Source organism: Agrilus planipennis, unplaced genomic scaffold (genome assembly GCF_000699045.2).
Source record: "Agrilus planipennis isolate EAB-ADULT unplaced genomic scaffold, Apla_2.0 scaffold40, whole genome shotgun sequence".
Classification (NCBI taxonomy): Eukaryota; Metazoa; Arthropoda; class Insecta; order Coleoptera; family Buprestidae; genus Agrilus; species Agrilus planipennis.
In genome coordinates, this window is record NW_020438938.1 from 934,024 (window position 1) to 958,528 (window position 24,505).

A 24,505-nucleotide genomic window follows, 5' to 3' on the forward strand; every position below is an offset into this window, starting at 1 on the left:
AACGTATTCGCAGCGGTGTTGCTGTAGATCAGGGAATAGAGACACAGGCCATTTTTACAGTAAATATTAACCGGTATATAATTATAATAATTAATTATTGTTTACAAAAACCTTTAAAAATGATTATTCTTTCTATGGAAAAACTACTAAGAAAATCGTTTTACTATAATACAAAAGTTGTAGAGAATTGAATTGACTTCATACGAGTTCGTGGCATTAAAATATGTTACCGCCGAATTTAAACTAACAATAAGTGCGAGTACGTGTGGTTATTCTGAGCAGAACTACCTCAGATTGTATATTTTGATCCCAGAAACTGTATTTATATTTTTATACCCAAAAACGAATCACAAGTTAACGCAAATTCGTACGAATTGCGAGTTCTGGCCGTAATTATCCCCTATTTAGTGTTTGAGTCACTTTTTCGACCCAAAACAGGACATTACACGAGTCATAATCATACAAAACGCAAACTCGTATGAATCGCGAGTATTTCTGCAATTCTGGGCAGAATTATCCCCTACTTGGTGTTTGAGTCACTTTTTCGATCCAAAACAAGACATTCCACGAGTCATAATCATATAAAACGCAAACTCATACGAATCGCGAGTTTTTACTGCATTTCTAGCCAGAATTATCTCCTACTTAGTGTTTGAGTCACTTTTTCGATCCAAAAACAGGACTTTACACGAGTCATAATCATACAAAACGCAAACTCGTACGAATCGCGAGTTTTTCTGCAATTCTGGCCAGAATTATCCCCTACTTAGTGTTTGAGTCACTTTTTCGATCCAAAAACAGGACTTTACACGAGTCATAATCATACAAAACGCAAACTCATACGAATCGCGAGTTTTTCTGCAATTCTGGCCAGAATTATCCCCTACTTAGTGTTTGAGTCACTTTTTCGATCCAAAAACAGGACTTTACACGAGTCATAATCATACAAAACGCAAACTCATACGAATCGCGAGTTTTTCTGCAATTCTGGCCAGAATTATCCCCTACTTAGTGTTTGAGTCACTTTTTCGATCCAAAAACAGGACTTTACACGAGTCATAATCATACAAAACGCAAACTCATACGAATCGCGAGTTTTTCTGCAATTCTGGCCAGAATTATCCCCTACTTAGTGTTTGAGTCACTTTTTCGATCCAAAAACAGGACTTTACACGAGTCATAATCATACAAAACGCAAACTCATACGAATCGCGAGTTTTTCTGCAATTCTGGCCAGAATTATCCCCTACTTAGTGTTTGAGTCACTTTTTCGATCCAAAAACAGGACTTTACACGAGTCATAATCATACAAAACGCAAACTCATACGAATCGCGAGTTTTTCTGCAATTCTGGCCAGAATTATCCCCTACTTAGTGTTTGAGTCACTTTTTCGATCCAAAAACAGGACTTTACACGAGTCATAATCATACAAAACGCAAACTCATACGAATCGCGAGTTTTTCTGCAATTCTGGCCAGAATTATCCCCTACTTAGTGTTTGAGTCACTTTTTCGATCCAAAAACAGGACTTTACACGAGTCATAATCATACAAAACGCAAACTCATACGAATCGCGAGTTTTTCTGCAATTCTGNGCTGCTTATAGATTAATTTCGATTTGTTTCCTTCGGTTATTAAAATTATTAATTGTGACAGAACAGCCGAGAAAGCAGAGACAATTTCTGGTAATTATCTGTTATTCTCAAGAAGACGTTTTTAAAATGTGCTTTTTCAAATCTGCATGACTAATAGATAAGTGTTTCTATCATTAGTCAGAATGTAAAATTTTAAAAAACCAACATACTACCCTACGCTATTATTTTCTCAGTGGTATTTATTTTCGTTTTTTATCTCGTGGTTTGTAGAGAAGACATTATCTGGCATTTTTTTTTAATAATATACGTATCTGTTCTATAACGGTTAGTGCTTAATGCGGGGCCCTGATATATATGATTTAATTTAAATCACACTTGAAAAGACTTTTCGAAAGCATATTTTTTTTAGTTTTATATTTTTTCAAAAGATAATACGAAGATTGGAGAAGTATTTTTCGTTGTAACCGTTGTTGTGTTTAAATAAAAAGAAAAAGAAATTAAAAACAATTGAACAAAATGTTTAAAACAAAAGTCCTCAGCAGAGACGATTGGCGGTAGCCTTGTGCTTGTCGCCGACTTAGGTCAATGTCGGTTCTTCTCTGTGATGTGCATGCTTTCTGTCTGTGCACTTTTTCTGCCTCCCTGCTCACGAATCTCTCGAAGCGTCTTAGGTTTTCAATAATTTATTATTAGATACACTTACTATATTGCTATTTTTTTTTCCAATAAAAAAGTGAACAAAAGATAACTAAAAACAAGGAAATACTGTATCATTTGTTTATTGTATTTGTTACACTTNAATTCTCGCCAGAATTATCCCCTACTTAGTGTTTGAGTCACTTTTTCGAACCAAAACAGCGCATTCCACGAGTCATAATCATACAAAACGCAAACTCGTGCGAATCGCGAGTTTCTACTGCAGTTCTGACCAGAACTATCGCCGACTTGGTGTTTCGATCGTAAACAGGATATTCCACGAGTCACTAGCGTACAAACCTCTCTAAATTTCGTTCAAAATATGAAAAAGGAATTCCAGGAATGTGAGACTCAGACAAGGCTTTGCGTTTTTGTAGGGTTTATGACTCGCTGAATAACAAGATTGTCTCAGCCCGGTGTGGCTTTTGTTTCGTTTGTTCTTTATTGAAGACTGGGACGCCTCGAAATGGGGAGCAAACAGCGGGGAGAAAAGGCAGCTTTCGACTGTGTGCTGACAGCAGAGTGTCGCTGTATGTTGTGGTAGCGGTAGAGCTGCAAGTGTGGCAGTGTATCTTATTATACTATTATATATCTTCACGTACCAACAAACATCATTATTATTATTATTATTATTATTGCTATTATTGTGCGCTCTCGCAATTGCCATTATTTCATTTTAACCGATAAGTGTTAACGTTGGACCGAAACGAATGTATACTACGAACGGTGCACAACGGCAGCAGAAGTATGCACTTACTTATACGGTCATAGGTACCTATGCAGACATATAGGTGTAGTACAATGTACAAATGGTTGAAAGAATAAATTAAATGCCTATTATTATGTCGATTGGATTATTGTAAGCTTTTGTGAGGAAAAACAACACGTACGCGTGTATTTATTATCGTTTCGACTGTTAATAATAATGCTGCTATTCTGTCTGAATCGGTATAATCAATACCTGGTACAATACCAAAAACAGTAAGCACACATTTTGTATACAGGTATACACGTATGCTTAGGTAGCTACAGAGGTAGGGGTCGCTTTTGGTCCATGTGGCTGCAAAAATGAAATATTACCTATTCTAAACCTGAAGCGACCTGAACTGACTACTATTTATTAATTTATTTTAATTTCTGGGTGTTTAGAATAAATTTTGTATGTTATAAACAGTAATCATTCATTTGGAGAGAATCCAGGTTTTGGGACGAATTATTATGTAGGGGTTTAAACAAAAATGTGACGCAGCGAAGAGAAAGAGGTGAAAATGTCTAAATTTCGCGAGACTACTTTTATAAGTAGTCCTTTAGGAACATTATGAGAGTAAAGATTGTTGGAAGAGGAAATGAACTTAACAATGGTGTTTTTGGCCAGCAAAATAAGGACTGCCAACTGAATCTCCAAAATATTCTTAGAATATTTTAAAATTCTATATAATGTAGAAATTCTAGGCCGCTGTTGATAGAGAGCACGAAAATTCTTGTGAATTTTGTGTGCTCTCTAGGTGGTCTCCAGTGATTTTTGGAGAAGGAAATGTAGTCGTACTTCTCAGCAGTGGACTTTTGGACCAGCAAAAAAATGGACTGGTAACTGAATCTACGAGATAATCTTACTAGAATATTTTAAAATATTGATTTAACAGCAAAATTCTGCAATCACATATGCACTAAGCGCAACAAAATCTCTGTGGATTGTGTATATATATTTCGATTAGGAAGATTAGGAGAACAGAGATTGGTGGAAAAGAGATTTTAGGAACATGCTTTTTAACAGTGGACTTTTAGTCATTTATAAAATAGTTAATTGATTTGGTCATCACCTTTTACATATTTTATCAGTCTTCACAATTTTTTTTTTTGCAATATTAAAACTTCTATTGTAACAGCTGTTTCGGTGTACAATACCTTCTTTAGACGGACTATCTTGTACAAAAATATCATTAATCCCCTAAAATGTTCGCAGCTAGAGGAGAAGGCATCAATAATTCTCACGAAATTATCAGTACGACACATAGGGTAGAGTTACGATTAGTAAATAAAAGCAGAAAGATTAATTATCGATTTTTCGAAGGAAGTAACTCCCTTTTTCAAGATCCACACGTAAAACACAAACGTAAGCGTCTGATCGCCGATATTGAACCTACCGTTGTACCGTTTCGTGTCCTTTATAGGTACCTACATATACTCAAACCCATCGCGATAATGGGACATGTTTGTATGTATGTGTATTCAAGTCGNCAACAAACATCATTATTATTATTATTATTATTATTATTGTTATGTATGATAATATTTAATACGTATATGATTTTTGTACAATATATTGTCCACGCACAGACGAAACCACCAGATCGCGTCCGACCCCCTTTCACACACTCGCACACACCACTACCATGACATATATTTATATAATATTATCTCCACTCGGACAGTGCAAGACTGGCCCTCGCCTAAATAAACTTTCTCTTAATAATGTATATTATCAGTTAAAAACGAAAATTAAATCAATAAAAGACTACAACTTCGATATAAATTTTATATATATTATACTGGTATAGTTATATTGACTATACATTATTACCAAGTAACTAACTTAACTTGTTGATGAACAATAAGAACTTGTTGTCTACCAAATACTACAATGTCACATGTATACACTTGATTGTTTGGTGCTGCAAATAGAGCAAGGAGGCCGGGATTCGAACCTTGGTCGCCCTCGACGACCAGGGAGGTGAGTGCCGTCATTACCACAAACTTCATCTCTTTGTTTATTTTTCTTTTAAATTGATAATCATGTCCTCCTTGTATCACCCCATCGTTCCGATGTGCACTTCGCTAATCACCTGTTCGCTACCAGCCTTTTTGTGTTCTGTCTTTATGATTTTATCGAGACGTTCAACTTTTCTCTTTTTTCTTTTTTTTTTTTTTTTTTCGAAAACAATTTACACACTTGTTTTTACATACCTATCATGATGAGAACATGTTTTTAATACTATCTACTTATACTTATACGGACAGTTAGACATTGTGCTGATGTTGGGTAGTTCTCGATGTGGTTGCATTTTAGTCATTATTATTGGAGTCGGCTGCCACCAGCTTAGCTTTTGGCGTGCTTTGTCATTTCAGAATTATATGAATTGAATATTAGAAAAGTCGATAGCGTTTAAGTGACTCTTTTAAATTTTACATGACCGGAAAACATTGATTTTCAATCCTTTTTCGCAAGTTCAATGTACAGTTGTACAGGGTGAGAGCTGGTGGCGGTGTTCGGCCCGTTGTCTTGTTGTTATACATGTTACAAAGAGCTTAAATTTGCGCTGCTTATAGATTAATTTCGATTTGTTTCCTTCCTTCCTGCCAATCTCTAGTAATTGACTTTGTTAAACTGTTATTATTATTATTATTATTATTGAATTGCTGCTTGCACTTTTCGTCTTCTGCTCGAGGCAACGATTGTTTGACATCAATAAAAAGAAAAGCGAAACGATATTTTTGAGATCGAAAGTGTGTTGTACTACCTACCAAACTAGCTCGAAGGAGATTTTGTTCTATGTCCCTGTTTATAGAGCACCGACGCGGGGTCTAAAACTCTCGAGATGCTCGAACATCAAGGCGGTAAGCTCGTGTAAAACCTTTAATAACTACATAATTAATTTATTAATTGGTTTATATGGTTATTTAACTAATCTGTTGCTGTTGACTTGATTAATTTTCATCTGCCAGTTTGAGCCCCGTAACGTATTCGCAGCGGTGTTGCTGATGGTGGTTTTTTATTAACAGAGATCATTGTAACTCGAGGGTGTTTTTGTAGTAACTAATAGCCTGTAGATGTTTCGAAAAACGTTGGAAAGGGCCTTGGTACCCGAACGCTCATTTTGACCATGATCAGAAAGGCTGATGATAACAAACACGCTGAACATGGTTAAATTGCGCGGGCTCCAGCAGCTGACCGTGTTGATATATTTTTAGAGCCACGAGGTGGGGATGAAAACCCTGGTCATGCTGGACGAACAGGGCGGTAAGCATCTATTAAATCATTGTCCTTATCAGTCACTTTGCCCTACCCACAGATTACTCTCGAACGGTGTCAATATTTTTATCAGTCGATATTATATATATTATATTCATTTGTATAATGACCTCGGGCGTACATCATCCCCACTACCCATATTAAATGAAATACCATGATACTACCACCCTTGTAAATTGTCATATAATTTGTCTAATAAAACCTTCTGCATCATACGACAAGCGTAAAAGTCAAAATGAGCACCGTGTTTTTGGTACAACATTAAGCCTTTTTACTGCGATTAAATAAAAATTGCTTTGTGTAAATATTTTCCGTTGTATTGAATTGGCGGTTGTCTCTGGTGCAGAAAGCGACGCCTATAAGTATTCCCGTTCATGTTTGTCACTTATACACTTGAACTTCTGTAACTCGATATTTGCATTGTAATTAGAATTTTTATTAATTTTCGATGGAAAAGTCGGTCGTAGAAATATTCGATGACTTGACTTCTTAAGCGGACCTATTAGTGTCCTAAATTTTCAGTACGGCGACCATTTACATTTTGATGGAAAACAGTAAAAAAAAAGGTTTTTAGTTCGAGTTCGGGAGGTTTGAGTGTATATTTTTTTTGTAAATATCGACGATACTTTAAGGCGTCACCGCATAACTTACTATACTTTAATCAGTTTCCCCGTAAACAAAGTCGACATGATCCACACACATTAAAAGGACTAACACTCGATGTAAGTTAACACGGTTCACATTACTATGATACTTAGTCCCCAAAAGTTTATTATTTTTTTTTTTGTTAAATATTAATTAAAATATTAATTAGTCACTGATATATATTACGGTAGCTGCCATGCCACTTATTAAAAATGCCTTAGCTCAGAACTAGAACGCCTTTTCGTTTCTTTTTCTTTTTTAATTCGTTCTTTAAATTGCATGTCTGATTAAAAACATCTAGCTTCTTGTTAATAAAAATATCACGTAACTACGAAAACGTAGCAGGAAATAGTTTAGGAAACTACAACTACCCCGATAGCCACATTTACTTCATATTTACGAAAAATTTACTATTCGTATCATCACGACATGTGTAAAGGTTGCTCACCTTGTGAACGTAAAAATTTGTAACATATTGTCTGCATTTCATGAGTCAAACGAATACTAAACACGAAGACAACTTTTCGTAAATTGAATTACTTTCGTAATTTACGTAAAATAGACATACCATTTAAGACATTGAAATGAAGAAACCTATGAGGCACATATGAGGGCAAGATTTACTGTACTACATGCAGCAATGTTTCTCATCATATTTAGATAAATTTTAACTCATGATATGATGGTAAATAATTGACGGTAAAAAAATTGAAAGGTATATACATATTTGAAAATAATTAATTAATATTTTTTAATCGTACACATCATTTTGCTAAAATGCTTATTTCAAAGTATTTATAATGAATTGTATTTACAATTGTATGTAATATTTTATACAATTCATTATATATTGTTTGAAATAAATTAGCAAACTGTATACAATTAAAATATTTTAATCAATTATTTTCGTATTTATTAGTATTACGTTATACAGTAGCTACATACATATACAAAAAAAATATTGTAGAATTAATGTTTTATATAAATTCCTTTTACATTTTTAAAGTATATTATGAAATTATATGAAACATATTATACCTATGGTTTTAACAAAAAGAATATAAAAATGATTAATTTATAAAAAATATGTTTATATAAATCTATGTATATATATAAAGGTTATATATTAATTTTTGGTATATCATATTCACTGTCACTGTTTTTCTGTGTTCATTTTCTTTGAAGTGATATAAAATTGCCCAAATCTTCTGACAAAACTTACTCCATGTTTGACAATGATTTTAACATCTTCTNATATGTATTAAACATTGTTATTTATTCTACTAACGAGGAAGCTTTTTAAGTATTGTAGAGTTAGTTAAAAAAAATTTGGTTATTTAATAGCGTGTAAGTTCTAAATGTTTTTATTTGTTCCCGATCGTTAGGTAACTGATAAAACGTTAACGGTTGTAAATAGGTACGGTTACATTTTTTAATGGTTGAAAAGTCAAGTGATTGTAAATAATATTAATTCCTAATATGTGAAGATTGTTACAATACTGCATGCAAATGTTATTGCAAAGAAGAGATCAAGTGTACGACTTAGGGCACAAGAAAGTTATTATTATAATGCAGACATTAGGTAATTTTTCCACATTGGTGCTTGAGTGTATAATTTTAAGAGAAGGGTGTTGAAAAAAAAGTAATAATTACCGTATTGTGTGCACTTCATATCAAATTGATTATTATGCGACGAGTTTAAATACTGCGTAGACGATACATTTATAGCATTTGGTAATAGCTTATTTATTGCACAATTTACTTATAGTATTGATTATATTGCTGTTGAATAATAAAATATTATCGAACACTAATATTCCCAATGCATGTTTTTTTCTGCTGAAACTTAATCTCGACAAAAAAAAAAATAAGCAAACGAACGGAAAAATAATTTTATTTTAAGAATGAATATTTCTACAGAATTTTTCATTAGGAAAGCAAACAATAATAAAATGTTGTTGAGTTTCGGCAGAAAACTTCAATATCTGTGACCATTGTGCAACATTAATTGAATGTAGAACATATGTTTCAAATTTGATCCAAATTTGTTTTCAAAATCGTCTGATCCATTCATGATCATCACGAGTGGCTATCGGGGTAGTTGCCCGTAGTATTATTTATTATTATGAAAACGCTAAAAAAGTAAACGAAGCAAGAGTAAAACTGTTTCCTGATTGAGGCGAGAGCATGTGCATGGAAGATACATTTTATTTTACTGACTCTCTCTAAACATTTTAACATATTTTTCTGGCATGTCTCATTTTGTCGCACTTAAAGCCCTTAAAATAATGTGGTGCAGAGAACAAAAAAAAAAAGAAAGTAACTTTATAATCCAATTCAGAGCAATTGGACCGGATCGAAGATGGAATGGATCAGATCAATACGGACATGCGTGAGGCAGAAAAGAATTTAACGGGAATGGAAAAGTGTTGCGGACTGTGCGTGCTCCCTTGTCAAAAGTAATTGAATCAAAAATATTACTTATATGTATTAGAATAGCTAGGAACAGAAAAGTCCGTACAAAGGGCTGCTTTTCCTTAGGGGCTCGTCCTTCAAAGAAGACGAGGGCACGTGGAAAGGTAACGATGACGGTAAGGTTGTCAATAATCAACCCCAGCGTATGATGGACGACCGCAATGGCATGGGGCCGCAGGGTGGATACATCGGTCGAATCACCAACGATGCCCGAGAGGAAGAGATGGAAGAGAACATGGGACAGGTTAATACCATGATCGGAAACTTGAGAAATATGGCCATCGATATGGGTTCTGAGCTCGAAAATCAAAATCGACAAATCGATCGCATCAATCTCAAGGTAAAAACTGCATTGAAATCATTCGCAGTTTTTCGGCTAATTGTAAAGACAATTATTGAAATATTTAAAGAATCCAAACAAGTTAAAATCGAAATAAAACAAAATTCGAAACGAAGAAGATTTCAAGACAGCGGCGCACATAGTGGGAGGATGTGGAGGCCAAAATAATTTCCCCAGAATTTGTGTTGTTTCATAACACCATAATGGTTTTAATACCAGATACCTTTTTATGATTTTTTATGTAATGAACAAAATTTGTGCGTTAACTGAGAACAACACCACATTATACGGGGTGGTTACAAACCGGGTATTGTCAAAAACTTTTAACGTTTTGTTCCTTATGAATCGTACTTAACATCGCAACCCTAAATTCTGTGTGCGTCCCTGTTGTTGAGGCGTTTTTCAAAAACTTTTAAAAAAGATTTTACTCAAATTTTTGAACTAAGACGTGGTCCTTCAACGTAGATCTTAGTCTACCGTTTTCTGTAATAGTTTCAATAACTAATCTGTTTTTTCTATTCTCTTTACACTTTCAACTACTACATCAACAACAACAACAACATCTACAACTACATCAACTTTGCAAAACTCGAACATAACGCTACGTAATGTACACATCAAATAACTTCTTCTGCATGTGCATCGTTGAATATATACAGGGTGAGTCTAATAAGATGCGAATAGAAGTGGCGAACCAGCGCGCCCACAACCTGCTCAAGTAGACACAAAACGCCCCTTCCACCAACCCCCCACCACCGTACAGCACCACACAGTTCTTGGATCTTGTCGCTTGCGACCTCTACATTACTTCTTGTCAGCAGTCGCAAGCGATCAGATGGTATATGTGTTTGTTGCGCAGGGAGAAAGCAACGAGACACGCATTGCTGTGGCCAATCAGCGCGCCAACAAACTACTCAAATCCTAAGCGCCGCCCTCTTGATGTTGGGGGTGCTATTAGTCTAAACGAGAATAGATGTCTTTTTGTTCTTCGATTCTCCACCACTACTACTACTACTACTCTCTCATTGGACGAAGATTCTCATCCCCTCCCTCTTCGTTTACCCCCACCCTATAATACTCGCCAATATAAAGAGGCTGTTTTTCTTGGAGGCGCGATAGTCGGCCGCAACGATCGCTTCGGTCATCATGTTTATCAATGTCTACTACTTGCACTCTGTATTTTATATAATATATGTATTAAACATTGTTATTTATTCTACTAACGAGGAAGCTTTTTAAGTATTGTAGAGTTAGTTAAAAAAAATTTGGTTATTTAATAGCGTGTAAGTTCTAAATGTTTTTATTTGTTCCCGATCGTTAGGTAACTGATAAAACGTTAACGGTTGTAAATAGGTACGGTTACATTTTTTAATGGTTGAAAAGTCAAGTGATTGTAAATAATATTAATTCCTAATATGTGAAGATTGTTACAATACTGCATGCAAATGTTATTGCAAAGAAGAGATCAAGTGTACGACTTAGGGCACAAGAAAGTTATTATTATAATGCAGACATTAGGTAATTTTTCCACATTGGTGCTTGAGTGTATAATTTTAAGAGAAGGGTGTTGAAAAAAAAGTAATAATTACCGTATTGTGTGCACTTCATATCAAATTGATTATTATGCGACGAGTTTAAATACTGCGTAGACGATACATTTATAGCATTTGGTAATAGCTTATTTATTGCACAATTTACTTATAGTATTGATTATATTGCTGTTGAATAATAAAATATTATCGAACACTAATATTCCCAATGCATGTTTTTTTCTGCTGAAACTTAATCTCGACAAAAAAAAAAATAAGCAAACGAACGGAAAAATAATTTTATTTTAAGAATGAATATTTCTACAGAATTTTTCATTAGGAAAGCAAACAATAATAAAATGTTGTTGAGTTTCGGCAGAAAACTTCAATATCTGTGACCATTGTGCAACAGCATATTACTTGTATTAATAATAATAATAATAATTGAATCCCTCAGTAATTATTAGGTTGATAATATTAATTAAAAAATAACCAACAACGTATTATATTCTTCCTCATAGCAAAAAAAAAATAGCAGCTTCGTGCTGATGGTTATAGCCAGTCTGATCTATAAAGACAACTACGTGTTTTTGTGATAGATATTTAATTGAAATGTAATGTAATATAGTTAACTTAATCAAATGAAGAATAAAAATAAATTGGTAAAGTTAGCATGGCGTATCTTCACTGTCCTCGTCCTCGCAACATTTAATACACACGCACGTCTCCAATTTTTGTTGTCCATCTCTAGAATACGACGGATCGAACATGCGTCCTTCTGGATTTTCCTTGAACAAGAATTCTGCCAGGAAATCTATCGGATCCTCGGGTTTGATAATGGCCGTTTCAATTAAACCTTTGCTCAATGTAGGAAATACGTATTTCATTAGGTAGTGCCTTAACGGTTCGCACTCTGCAGCCAAAATTTTTTCTTCTTCCAGTTGGTATTGCTCGAGAATGCTTGTCCATTGCTCCATTTTATTTTGGTAACATTCTATAGCGTCCTTTTTCATGAGCTAAAATATGAATTTATTTAGGCTCTAGTACATTTTCATTACCGTTACGTATTTTATGAACACCCCCCCCCCCAGAGAAAAGGATTAGTAAGTTAAATACAGTCAAAATCTGTTATAACAAAGGGACTACTCATATTTGGTCGTAAAAACCGATAGTTGTAATAGCCGGTGACGTTGTTATTAAGTACTTAATACCTAATTATTGAATGTGTGATTAATATATTCCTATATAAAATAAAACTACATTTTATTTATTTTACATAAACCGTATTATAAAAAGACATTACGTACATATAGTTATCATTTTTCTATATTAATAAAACCTGGAATTTTAGTCTGTTTGGAACACCTCTGTCGTGCGTACAGACTTTGTAGTTCACGTTTAATTTTAATTAATGTATCATCATAATTTCCCTGCATATGAAACTGTTCATTAGAATAAAAAACAATTTTTCGTAATACACTGACAGCATTGAGACCATCATTCAAAGTTGGTACTGTAAATTGTTCTTCAGTTTCTTCCTGTTCGTCATTTTCCTCTTGAACTTCTTGTACAATATCATCGTCCATAGCTGGTGCACAAATTGCAATAGAGTTATCTGTATCATTAAACTCCTTAGCTTCAGTAGAAGATATTCTGAGAATTACAATAGAACCTAAACTGGACACGTTTTTGTTTATTTTTGCGATCTTAATGGCCTGTTACTGTACCAGATGTGGATACTGTTACCTATTCAAATGCTTACAATACAGCTGGTCGTTCTAACAGATATAATTCTCCGAAAATATCAGTTAAATGTAGTCTCTTAAAGAGATATGTCGTAAAATCCAGTGTTTATTATAACAGAATTAAGCCGGGACCTATGATTTTGGTCAATATAACCGGTATGTTGTTCTAAACGGTGTCGTAATAAACGGTTTTGACTGTAGTTGTAAAAACTTACTTCTTCTGCTAGTTCTTTTTCCAGTCGTTCCAGTCTCTCCTTTTCTTGTTGCAAACCGATCAGTTCAAATTCTTCTTCCGGTGTTGGAGCAAAGGATGGTGGAGGTCCAACTTTTTTAACAACAGTACGCACTATATCGTCCGCTTCTCTATATTGTTCGCTCGTTATATCAATTGTTATTATCGGTATTTCTCTTTCGTCGAAGAAATTTAATATTGTATTGTCCTCGGTGTTTCGAGCCCTGAACTCATCAAGCCTCCGGAGCATATGCTCTTCGGTATAATGGGTGCCCTTTTGGAAAAAAATAAATTACAGCACCGTGTGGTGTGGATTAAAAATCTAAGACGGGTTTCGGCGCAATCGATCGTCCTCACAGTTTAAGGAATTTTATTTCAGAATAGAAAGTGGAAAAGCTTTTTCACCTGTACACGTTTTTCAGGTAGAAGCATGATCCTTTCACAAAGGAATTCATCAGGAGCTGTCAGATTGATGACGTAATCAGGTAATATTTTTCCCCTCCCTCCGCCCTCTCCTTCCTCTTCTTCCTCATCAGCACCTCCTTCTCCTTCTTCATCGCCAGTGAACAAAAGTTTAGCCTAATTTTATGATAACAAGGTTTTTATTATACGTATGTACATATATATAAGAAGATCTACTTTATTTATTGTATACCCACTTGGTCTGTAAGTTTAGGATATCCGTCTAAGACGTATCCTTGATTTTGAGTGTAATTTTGTGATAATATTTTCTTCACTATCGTCATGGCCTGTTCGTCAGGAAGTTTGCCATTTTCGCTCTCTTCCAATGGAATCTCGATTCCTTTCAGTTCTTCTATAAGATCGTCAATGTTTACTTCTTCCTCCTCTTCGCCTTCTTCTCCGACTTCTTCCTCCTCGGCGTTCTCTCCCGTCGCAGCTTCCTCTTTGAGCCTTTGCTTTTCCTTTTCCCGATCGATTTTGTTCCTCTGAATAAGCCGAATATCACAATGAATTGATTAATATTTATTGGAAAAGAATACACTTACCAAATTTTCAATTGTTTCATCTATCGCTGATTTGACCGAAGTGTAATGAGATCCATAATAACCGGAGAGCGCTTTAGATACCGATGTCTTCCCGGAGGCTGGAGGCCCATGAACGAATAACTTGACTGGTACCAGATTTCTAGCTATGCGAAATTCGTTGACAATTGCCTTCATGTTTTCGAATAAATTCATATCGTTTTTCCATTCTAATTCTGCTTCTTCAGTTATATATTCAGGTTCCATATTTAAATTGACGGTAGTTTTATCGAATTTCGCTTGCTGAAATATTTTTCTACTAAGAAAAGCTCTTTTCTGAACTCTCTTTTAAAGTTAATGAATTATTATGATTTGTTTTATTTACAGTAATGTTTTTTATTAAAAATGCCTCTTCCTGGGGCACTTCCTTTATCCTTCCTGTTCCCATTACTTTACTTAGGGCCCCAACGATTTGTTTTAAGGTACTAGCCGACTGTTCGACTGCTAGTATATACTGGGGCTTGGAGGGAGTGTTTTCACAAACTGCGTGGATTACTCTTGAAAAAAAAAAAAAGAAAAATAGATTTGTGTTGCAATGATTTTTTTGTATACGTTAAAATTACTTGGCCAAGTCCTCTACGTGTATGAGAGGCACATAATTCTTTCCGTTACCAAAGACAGGCATTTCACTTTCGTTACGCCAAGCTAATTTAAAAAGAAAGTCCAAAGTTTCTTCTTCGTGTCCGTAGGGAATGCCAGACGCAATCACGTACGTCTTCAATTTATCTTTGTACTGCAGAATTATTAAAAAATAATTAGTTCTTTTTATAAATACTACAGTAATAGTGCAGTTCAGTGGTGTTGTCGAGCCGGAACGCTCCGGAACGTCGTTCCGGTGCTTCCTTTTTGGACAGGAACGCGTTCCGGAACTAAAGATGATTTCTTATAACGAGAATTGGCTGACGTATTGGAAAAAAATTTAAATTATTTCGTTTCCTTTCATTTTTATGCTATACACAGGGCCGATCCTGGCGACGGGCGAACATTGGGGGAAATCCCCCCCCCGTCGTCGTCGTCAAATTTGGGACATGAGACCGCACAGAGCGGCCGCTTACCCAGGATCGGCCATATACGCGTTCCGGAAAAAAAAATTAGCACAACACCACTGGTGTAGTTCGTTGTTTCAGAAATGATTTGTAACTTTTAACCTTTTTCCCTTTCAAAATGACTTCTTTTTCGCAGTCAATATGTGCCTGATAGTTTGGATGAGGTTTTCTCCTTCTGTAATCCCCCTCTGTAAAAGCGGCCGTAGGATCTTCCTAAGTTTATCAAATAAAATGCGTTACATATATTTATTCAAAATATAAATAATTGATAAAATTTTTACAGGATCAACGGGTTTACTTTTTCCCCATGTCATAACTGTCGATAATAGGATAAAAACTCGAGTTTCGTCCCATCTTTCGAAAGTTTTTGGACCAATATCTTTGACGCTTTCTATTTCTTTTTCGATTGCTAAAAAGGAGTTTTTGAAATCGCCAACCGAATTAGTATTTTTTTTTACCTGTTAACATGTCTAAAGCATCTTGTATTTGACTGGGGTCTTCAGTTATGTCGTAGACAATAAATCCGCAATTAAAGACTTGTGTGAAGAAATCTTCATCCGTTTCTTTTATAACTTTCGATATGTCTTCGGTCGGTCTATGAAATTGGTATCTCAAAGTGCCTATTATTTCATAATTTTTCGCCATATCTGGACCGAAGTAAACGGGTCTAGATTTTTCTTCCTCTTCTTCTAGCATTTCTTCACCGCCACCTGCGGCCGTTCTGGATGCCCCAAATATTTTTTCTGTTAGAAACTAAAAAATTTTTAGAAAAAAGTTATCCTATTCGCTTTCGATTACCAAAAGGTGATTAATTTCAATTAAACTTCATAGATTCATGATTATCTTATTAAAGAAAATCATTTGAAACTGTTAGGGGTCAATTATTTTCCCTCAGATGTTAAAAAAAAGTATTTGAAAGGGAATCTCAGGATTACCGCAGAAATATATTTTACATTGAAGGAGTCAACGTGGTTAAAGAACACCCGGTATCTAGTAAAAGCTGGTTCAGGTTCTGTTGCGATTTTCCCCGTCTCTGCTGTGTTGAATAAGGTCGTAACTGTCGTAGCTTGAGTTGAATCCATGATATTTAATTATTTAACGTTCTAGTTCTGTTTAAAATTAGTTTCTATCGAAAGAAACACGTAAAATGTTTGCGACTATTGCAGTTCTGCCTTTTTTTTTGTTGCTAATAAAGATGAGCTTTCTTGTGACAATTTCACTCAATGACATTAATGATAACGGGCCGTCTAGGACTTTTAATTAGAAAAAACTAAAAACTCAATATTCATTTAATATTAACATTATGCAAAAATGTTGGCTTTTTTCGAGTATGAAGGCAACTTTAAATATATTTTAAAATTGACTATTTTTATATAGGATACAATCCTGTAAAGTACCACTTGTTTTTGAAAAATCGAGAAAAATCAAACCGCGGGGTTTTTTTAGCAGACATTCATTTAGGATTGTCTGAAAAGTTTCAATTTTCGCGGACATTTTGGGCAGACATGTAATCATAATTTAGAACTTTCAAAAAGGCATCTCGTGTATAGAAGATTGTCCTTTTTGATGATAAAAATATATTTTAAATCGGACTTATACTAAAAGAGATATACGACCCTGTATAGTGTCATGTTTTTTCTGCAAATCTGAAAACCTTCAATTTTCGCAGACATTTTGGGTAAACAGGTAATTATAATTTGGGACTTTCAATTCAATTTAATTCAATGTACAAAATATTGCCCTTTTCGATGATGAAAACAGATTTTAAATCGTACTTATAATAGAAGATATTAAAGGCCCTATAAAATGCTTTTAATGTAAATCTGGAAAGCTTCAATTTTCGGCAGGTATGTAGACATAATTTAGAACTGTGAAAAGGCATTTCCTGAATAGAAGATTGCCCTTTTCGATGATGTAAACAGATTTTAAATCGGACTTATAAATTTACTCGGGCTCTGAGAAGACGTTTAAATTTGATTTAAGATTTTAAAAAAAAAACTGCCATTTTCGATGATAAAATCGCATTTTAAATTGGACTTATAAAAAACATTTCCAGCCCTGCAATGTGTCATCCGTTTTTTTCTTGAGTTTTGGATTTTTTTAATTACTATAAATGTAACTTATATTAAAAACTATTGTATTTAAAATAAGTTTTTATATTTAATACAATAAAATGTAATATACATTAATAATTATTATGTTTAATCAATATTGCTTTATTTTTTATTCCTTCAGGAGAGCCTAAACCAGTTTCTGGTACCCGGAATTCCTTTCCTTCTTCCCTTGGGTATTCGTTAAGTTGAGAATTGCTTAATGCAAGTTCTTCTAGATCCCATACAGCAACGTTTTGAGACTTCCCATGTCTAGCCAAGACATATACTCTTCCATTATTTGACTCTACGATGCCAATTAACACAGCCCAATGTGCTTTGTGACCATTTTTAGTAGCAGGTGTGTGGTTTTTATCACAGTCATATCTACTTAATTTTGTTAAGTAAGAAAATAGTAGTCTTTCATATAATTAAAACTGTTATTTAGAAAGGATACGGGACTAAAATCAATCCTCCATCTAGTAAAAAGTCTTTTACGACATTTGTATTGAGTGGTCCGTCATATAATTCGATAGACACGTTCCTAAGGTTGATCTTTGCAAGTTCATATAAATATTTTGCACTAAATATCTCTCCGTTGTAGCTGTAGCATAAACTCCTTGCTTGAATTAACAGTTCATCAACTAATTCCTTTGAGGGAGTGCCTGAACACATTGCCAATGCTACAAGTCCACACTGTGGACCATTTTGTAAAATTCCTTTTATGGGACTATATTTGTAGTTAAAGGGGGCACTTAATTCTTGCAGATCGAATAACGTACATACTTTTAATATTTCAGGATAATCTTTTGTCCAAGAGAAGTCCATTTTGAAGATTGTAAACGTAGAAATACTGGTGTGTGAGTAATCTCTTATGAAAAATACTTTTGCTTGGTAAGTGAAGATTTTTTCCTTAATTTACTTATTACCTATTTACTATTTGCCTTATACATAGGCAGAGAGTAAATGAACGTTAAAAATAATGACAAATAAGATATATTTGTAGTTTACTTATGAGATTTTTACTCATTTTTAAAATTAATCAGAGAAATTGATATGAAATAACCATATTTTAACCTAAAATTATGATAAGTAAAAATAAACGAAATGAAACAAGTTTGGTAGTTCCAGTGTAGTTAAAATTTTCGCTCCAATAATCCGGTTGAAGATACTCGAACTACTGTATCGTAACTGTCATTTGCTAATTTAAGATGATAAAATAGTGATTTTGATATAAATTGTTCGGTTAATATTAGTTTGTGAAGAAAAATTTTAATGAGTGATAGCGACACTGATTTGGATTTTTCATCTGAAAACACTAGACTAATGGACGGGCACGTTGCAACAGGAAGTACTGGTGAAATAAGGGACAACGTTCGTGATATTGCTTCTAAGAAAAGATCACGGAATGCTTGCCCTTCTGGTGCTGATAAAAACGTGAGTATTTAATGTTTTACATGCGTAGATACGTCTGAGAGCATTAGTAACTTTAATTTACGAATTTTCGTTTTGTTTTTTATTCTTTTAATTCAGGAAGGAGCAGGTGTCAGTAATGCTAATATGCAAGGTGAAGATGGAAGTAACAATCAGGAATGGAGGGACGATGAGGAAGAATTGAAATATGGGGCAAAGCATGTTATTAAGTTATTTGTTCCTGTTTCATTATGTATGTTGGTGGTTGTAGCTACAATTAGTTCAGTTAGTTTTTACTCCACCAAGGACGTCTATTTGTAAGTGTCTTTTATAATTATCTGCCTTTTGGATTTATAATAACTGCTTTTTTTAATTACAGAGTATACACTCCATTCCATGAAGAGAGTCAGTATGCAAGTACCAAATTTTGGAATGCTCTAGCTAATTCATTGATATTAATGGCTGTGATCATCGTAATGACAATTCTTTTGATTGTCCTGTATAAGCATAGATGCTACAAGGCAAATTAACGAATATTTTATTGCAATTTACAGTTTCAATAGCCTGTTTTTCTTTTCAGACTATACATGGTTGGTTGATTGTGTCTTCCCTTATGCTTCTTTCAATTTTTTCATATTTGTATCTAGAGTAAGTTATTAGTAATAATTATTTTGTTGTTCAAAAATAAATGTCTAACTTATTTATTTTAAAGAGAAGTTCTGCGTGCTTACAACGTTGCTATGGACTATCCAACATTACTTCTGCTGATGTGGAACTTTGGTGCTGTTGGTATGGTGTGTATTCACTGGAAAGGTCCTCTTATTTTACAACAAGCATACCTTATATTCGTCGCCGCTCTTATGGCACTTGTATTTATTAAATATATGCCTGAATGGACAACATGGGCTGTATTGGCTGTTATATCCGTTTGGGGTAAAAATTCCTTTGTGTTTGGAAATGCGCTTACATTTTTTCCAAATTTTTGATATTTATTTTCATTTCATTTCATTTTAGATTTTACATGTTTAGCTTAAAACACTTTTTCTAAGAAATTGATTAAGTCATTTCTTACAGATCTTATTGCTGTACTTATGCCTCGAGGACCTCTTCGAATTCTGGTGGAAACTGCCCAAGAAAGGAATGAGCAAATTTTTCCTGCCCTCATTTATTCATGTAATAACTGCAAATCAAAAAAAAATTGTTTTTAAAATGTACGTTTTATTTGTATTTACAGCCACATACATGTACATGGCAGTGAGAGACGAAGACGATGAACAGGGTCATAGCAGACCAATTAGTGGGAGTGAAGAACATGGTTTTACCAATGAATGGGTGCGCACCCACGAACAGCGTGTAGCCCAAAGACAGTTGGAAGTGAGAGAAGTTGCCCATGGACCACCACGTACTACCTTACGATCACAGGAGGAAGAAGAAGAGCGTCAGTTTGCAATTTAACGTAAATTTATTTAAAGTTAAAATTGTCCTTTTTTTTTTCTTTAAAGGAGGCGTCAAGCTTGGTTTGGGGGACTTCATATTTTATAGCGTTCTGGTTGGAAAGGCATCTTCATATGGAGATTGGAACACAACACTTGCATGCTTTGTGGCAATTCTTATAGTAAGTATTTTTTTATATTTTGTATGTTTTTTTGGGAGATTAAAACGTGCTAAAACTGAATAAGTGCAAAAGCCGATCCACAGTCTTGTTAAAAAGGGAAAAATTACTTTTAAAAATAATATATTTCTTAAGTGAAGGAGGGAGGTGACTTTTTTAATGTTTTTTTTTTTTTTTAACCAGGGNAGGCACTACCTGCATTGCCCATCTCAATAACGTTTGGATTAATCTTTTACTTTGCTACCAAGGAAATTGTTAGTCCATTTATTGACCGTTTAGCTAGTGAACAGGTTTTTATTTAGCACAGGTTTGGGTTTAATATAATATGTAATTTAAGTTTTACTTTAATTAAATTATATTATATATTGATTGTAAATAACTTTTTTTAAATTAAAATTTCACAAATTAATGTACTTCTAAGAAAAAGGTCATTATTATTTACAGTCCTTTGGGTACTTTTATGTAGCAAATTATTAGTAGTTGATCTGTTCTACCTGTGCCTCTAGAGTTTCAGTCCATATTGGTTGGTAGTTTTTTAAATTATACTTCTTCCCTGTATTACACTGAAAACAGACTATTTGCAAATGTTTTTTTCGTATTCTTGCTTTAGCATTAACCCCACAAATAAGTAAATTGTGACACCCTTTACAAATAGTCCTCTTAATTGAAATATCGCTATAAATGAAGAAGTATATAATACTCAATTTATTCAATGTCAGTAAATGCCAGATATTAACTTACAGTCGTTGTACAGTCTTTTTGGCAACATTAAGGGCAAGGTTACAATAATGGGTTGATAGTAAATTCTTCTTTATCATTAGATTACTTGCCTTAAAAAGTAATGGTATAATATGCATAAATTAAGTTGCTTATTAATTAAGTATACCTGATAAAGGTAATTAATTCGCTGCATGTGCTCTTTTCCAGCAATATGCTTTTTATTCATTTTTAAATTTATTAATTCTTCCACTTAATCTAACCTATTATTACATTTCGCTTATTTATGTTGATCTACCAAACAAAATATGATTATTTTCAAATTATTTTATCCATAACTCCATAATTAATGTTAAAAATATAAACAAAGGTTAGGACAACAATCATAAATGAAAGACCATAGATAATAGATACACAAAAGGTATAAAAAACAATAATCCATCATTAACATCTCATGAAGATATCACATAGATAATCTATCACCATAGACAAATCTATCGCTGATATTAACCGCGCCATCTTGGGGAAATCTAGTGTATGTCTCAAAAACCTTCACAGAGGAGAAAAAAGATAATCATTTCTGTGGTTTGTATGTTTTTGATTATTGTGGGTCCACAATTTTTATTAGTTACAGATATTCGGCTCCCAACTGCAGGTTTGAAAATGTAAATTGTTTTATTTTTTGTTTTTGACTTTTAAAGTCCGTATTATTGTTTTATAATTATATAATGAAAGGCTTTAGTTGTCTTATGGGCAGGAATCTACGATTAAATATGATTAATTAAATTAATAATTTGTTTTTACCAGTACTAGTGGGAAACTGACGAACTAAAAGACAATCATAGACAATAGACTTCTCTATCATGTCTATTGTACACTTCCGCCCTGGCCTGATTTCAAGTTTGAACTGCAATGTTCGAAGAGTCACCATTAACATTTCGACGCCTTAAGGTATTTATTTAGTCTTAATTCATTATTCTATTTTGATTTAAGTATGAGAAATTTGTTCGCGTTTAGTAATTGATGAGTTTTAATTACCGTTTGAATATTTTTAGATTTTTAGACGTAGATGGATTTTATTATGTTGCGTGGGTTTCATATACTATTATTATATTACGACTATCTACTGTGCAATTGAATGGATTATAAGTTTATTTCAATTTGAATAATGATTTTTTTGCTGGCTTTTTAAATTTTGAATATTGATTTTTCATATTAACGTAACCACGCCGCCAAGGAATCTTTTCTCGTTATATATTTGGATATATATATAAATGACAAATATTCAAAAATATTCTGCCTTTAAAAATCTTAATTTCTTAATTAATTTTAATGGTTTTTTTTTGCAATATAGGTTTGACCTGAACGATGAGATAACATCCCTGGATTAGACAAACAAATTACTCATAGACAGATGTAGTTGTGGCAGTCAGACGGTTATTTTTCTTTCCAAGGATGCTTCTAACGAGCTGGGCGAAAAACTGTAGGCACCGAATATTAATGATAGTAATAATCATTACTAATTACTAAACATTAACAAATCCCGTGAATACGAATCATTGTTTCAACAGGTATGATTTAAGTATAATAAATTAAAATGGAGACAAAGGAGAAGGAATTGGAACATGAAGATACTAATGGAAGAATTTATGCCAATAAACTGGTATGTAACAAATCAATTAAAAATTGTAAGAGGTCCCAGAAACGTCATTTTCTTAGATATTTGTAACATACTTTCAGTAGACAATTTTTTAACAGCTTTTCAGAAATAGTAGAAGTAGAACAGCAGAATTAATGTGAAATTTACCTTCCCTTCAGTGTTAAAGTTAGTTTCCTAACTGTACTGCCACATCAGCACATTAAAATATAATTGTTAACTCATTTTAAAAGTGGTAATTAATTACATTTTCTTGTCCGTCTCTATAGATTTCCCAACAAATGAGATGGAGTTCCAATTAATTTTGGTGCTACTGAAACCAGCAGTGCTGTTGATGTCTTCATACAATTCAGTTAATTTCGAGCTTGTGAGAGGGAAGCAATTGGAAATTTGGAAACCACTGAATCAACGGATTTGTCTGCCGTGGTAGCCCTCGTGGATTTGGCTACAGTTGATTAAGGTGAGAATGCGTGACATAATATTAATTGCTCTTAATTTATTGCATTTCTTAATAATTTTTTCCAACAGCATGAATTGAGATTAAAGTGAATCTATGGCATTTTAACAATTATCTATTGTTCCGGAAGATGTTGTGCATCTGTGGTTTTGCCCTTAACAAATATCTATAGTCCACACCTTAAATTGATGTCATTCATCTATGATTGTCATTTATGTAAATTGACAGTTTTATAATTCAGATACTTTACTTTCTTTTTGCTACATATTTTTAGTTGTGTTAGTGCCTTCCTCAATTAATAGTGTAATTAATATGTTTTTTGTTAATTTCTGCAGATTGCCTAACAAACGAGAGAATTACAATGCAGTTTGGTCCTACTGAAACAACTAATGTCTACTGGGGTGTGGTCTTTCATGGACTATATTCTTGATTTGCTGATTTTGTCTTCGCCTTGCAACATTATGCGGTTAATTTTCAACTGAGTAGTGAGAACAACTGGAGATTTATTGGAATTCCACTTCTGGATTTGTTTTGCTTTTCACACATGCAAACTTTGGAATATTACAGTCTACAGTTAATTAAGGTGAGAATACTTGATATAATTAACTTTAATTACTCATTATTAATCTGTTACCACCGTATCTGTTTCAGATCGACGTCGGAGAAGACAAAGATGACCCCATAGTTGAAATAGTTCTTTTGTCTTGCATGGTCTATCTAGTAGAATTCATTAAGTTGATTTTATTCAAATTAATTTTTTATTTTGCATGTTTTATGTAGTTAATTTGAATTAGTTTTTATTTTGCATGCTTCATTTTATTTGAATTAATTTTTGATTGTAGATGTTTTTATTTTTTTAAAATAGTAGTAGTGTAGTAGTAATACTTACTAATCCGTTGAGTAGTTGTAGTATAGTCTAATATGTCTCTTGCTTACCTCTTCGCTTAGCTTACTGCATATTCTTACTATAAATTGCTTTGCATTTACCCTACGAGTTCTACATGATTCAACGTTTCGTTATCGTGTGTGTTTCTTCTCACCCTTGTGGAATTAGGGAGGGCCTCCCCGAACGACTTCCCTTGGGCTTAGCTATTTAGTTGATCTTAAAAGTGTCTTATACACTTTTCGCGAGTCTACTCTAGCGTTACTTCCTTTCAGACAGGGTACAGTGGGTTATCTGGA

At 33.7% G+C, this 24,505-nt stretch overlaps 5 protein-coding genes and 1 long non-coding RNA gene across 11 annotated transcripts in view; 3 read left to right on the forward strand and 3 right to left on the reverse strand.

The window, feature by feature from the left end:
• LOC108735414 (synaptosomal-associated protein 25) overlaps nt 1-10,988 on the forward strand; it is a 14,871-nt gene extending 3,883 nt beyond the window's left edge. Inside the window, exons 4-7 of one of the 4 annotated variants that reach the window (XM_018467363.2) lie at nt 4,975-5,023; nt 9,309-9,426; nt 9,509-9,782; nt 10,642-10,988. In XM_018467363.2, coding sequence (XP_018322865.1) covers nt 4,975-5,023; nt 9,309-9,426; nt 9,509-9,782; nt 10,642-10,707 — 507 coding nt within the window. In that variant the 3' untranslated portion in view covers nt 10,708-10,988. Of the gene's footprint in view, nt 1-4,974; nt 5,024-5,858; nt 5,908-6,261; nt 6,311-9,308; nt 9,427-9,508; nt 9,783-10,441 lie in introns of all 4 variants that reach the window. The other 3 variants (XM_018467362.2, XM_018467364.1, XM_018467361.2) reach the window with 3 other exon arrangements.
• Nucleotides 10,989-11,683: 695 nt separating this feature from the next.
• LOC108735411 (adenylate kinase 7-like) lies at nt 11,684-17,464 on the reverse strand. The gene is made up of 11 exons (XM_018467358.2): nt 16,313-17,464; nt 15,836-16,130; nt 15,659-15,786; nt 15,480-15,590; nt 14,895-15,064; nt 14,657-14,828; nt 14,296-14,574; nt 13,948-14,235; nt 13,694-13,867; nt 13,272-13,562; nt 11,684-12,327 (listed from the first exon to the last, which is right to left on the reverse strand). The coding sequence occupies exons 1-11, from the start codon at nt 16,457-16,459 to the stop codon at nt 11,980-11,982; spliced, it is 2,403 nt and encodes an 800-aa protein (XP_018322860.1). The 5' UTR covers nt 16,460-17,464; the 3' UTR covers nt 11,684-11,979.
• Nucleotides 17,303-18,561, reverse strand: LOC108735416 (UPF0692 protein CG33108). The gene is made up of 3 exons (XM_025974439.1): nt 17,925-18,561; nt 17,593-17,854; nt 17,303-17,332 (listed from the first exon to the last, which is right to left on the reverse strand). Exons 1-3 carry the CDS (start codon nt 18,293-18,295, stop codon nt 17,303-17,305), a joined length of 663 nt encoding a protein of 220 aa, XP_025830224.1. The 5' UTR covers nt 18,296-18,561.
• Nucleotides 17,771-20,817, forward strand: LOC108735412 (presenilin homolog). 2 transcript variants are annotated; one of them, XM_018467360.2, is made up of 10 exons: nt 17,771-17,828; nt 18,268-18,361; nt 18,790-18,904; nt 19,001-19,197; nt 19,260-19,401; nt 19,461-19,528; nt 19,593-19,813; nt 19,955-20,053; nt 20,115-20,318; nt 20,383-20,591. In XM_018467360.2, exons 3-10 carry the CDS (start codon nt 18,794-18,796, stop codon nt 20,556-20,558), a joined length of 1,218 nt encoding a protein of 405 aa, XP_018322862.1. In that variant the 5' UTR covers nt 17,771-17,828; nt 18,268-18,361; nt 18,790-18,793; the 3' UTR covers nt 20,559-20,591. The 2 variants fall into 2 exon arrangements, with proteins under 2 accessions (XP_018322862.1, XP_025830208.1); XM_025974423.1 differs by lacking the exons at nt 17,771-17,828; nt 18,268-18,361 and adding an exon at nt 20,676-20,817 and having other exon boundaries at nt 18,638-18,904; nt 20,383-20,541.
• A 45-nt stretch (nt 20,818-20,862) lies between these two features.
• Nucleotides 20,863-21,579, reverse strand: LOC108735394 (ribonuclease P protein subunit rpr2). Its single transcript, XM_018467338.2, has 3 exons — nt 21,379-21,579; nt 21,234-21,322; nt 20,863-21,167 (listed from the first exon to the last, which is right to left on the reverse strand). The coding sequence occupies exons 1-3, from the start codon at nt 21,436-21,438 to the stop codon at nt 20,966-20,968; spliced, it is 351 nt and encodes a 116-aa protein (XP_018322840.1). The 5' UTR covers nt 21,439-21,579; the 3' UTR covers nt 20,863-20,965.
• Nucleotides 21,580-21,658: 79 nt separating this feature from the next.
• On the forward strand, nt 21,659-24,014 carry LOC108735396. 2 transcript variants are annotated; one of them, XR_001937571.1, is made up of 7 exons: nt 21,659-21,874; nt 22,017-22,160; nt 22,564-22,872; nt 23,136-23,326; nt 23,395-23,539; nt 23,659-23,906; nt 23,975-24,014. It is a non-coding gene; the product is annotated as an uncharacterized LOC108735396 (long non-coding RNA). The 2 variants fall into 2 exon arrangements; XR_001937570.1 differs by lacking the exon at nt 23,395-23,539 and having other exon boundaries at nt 21,701-21,874.
• Nucleotides 24,015-24,505: the final 491 nt, after the last annotated feature.

Bases quoted from the DNA above. Each gene is read 5' to 3' on its own strand.
- LOC108735411 (XM_018467358.2), bottom strand. From the start codon at position 16,459: ATGGATTCAACTCAAGCTACGACAGTTACGACCTTATTCAACACAGCA. The intron at 14,829-14,894 runs GTAATTTTAACG...TTTTTTTTCAAG, and splicing joins CACGTAGAGGACTTGGCCAA to AGTAATCCACGCAGTTTGTG. The intron at 13,868-13,947 runs GTGGGTATACAA...TCATAAAATTAG, and splicing joins ATCCTAAACTTACAGACCAA to GCTAAACTTTTGTTCACTGG.
- LOC108735416 (XM_025974439.1), bottom strand. From the start codon at position 18,295: ATGGACTTCTCTTGGACAAAAGATTATCCTGAAATATTAAAAGTATGT. The intron at 17,855-17,924 runs GTATCCTTTCTA...AAAATTAAGTAG, and splicing joins GGAGGATTGATTTTAGTCCC to ATATGACTGTGATAAAAACC. The intron at 17,333-17,592 runs GCAATATTGATT...ACGTCTTCTCAG, and splicing joins CTGAAGGAATAAAAAATAAA to AGCCCGAGTAAATTTATAAG.
- LOC108735394 (XM_018467338.2), bottom strand. From the start codon at position 21,438: ATGAATAAAAAGCATATTGCTGGAAAAGAGCACATGCAGCGAATTAAT. The intron at 21,323-21,378 runs GTATACTTAATT...TTACTTTTTAAG, and splicing joins GAATTAATTACCTTTATCAG to GCAAGTAATCTAATGATAAA. The intron at 21,168-21,233 runs GTAAGTTAATAT...CTTCATTTATAG, and splicing joins AAAAAGACTGTACAACGACT to CGATATTTCAATTAAGAGGA.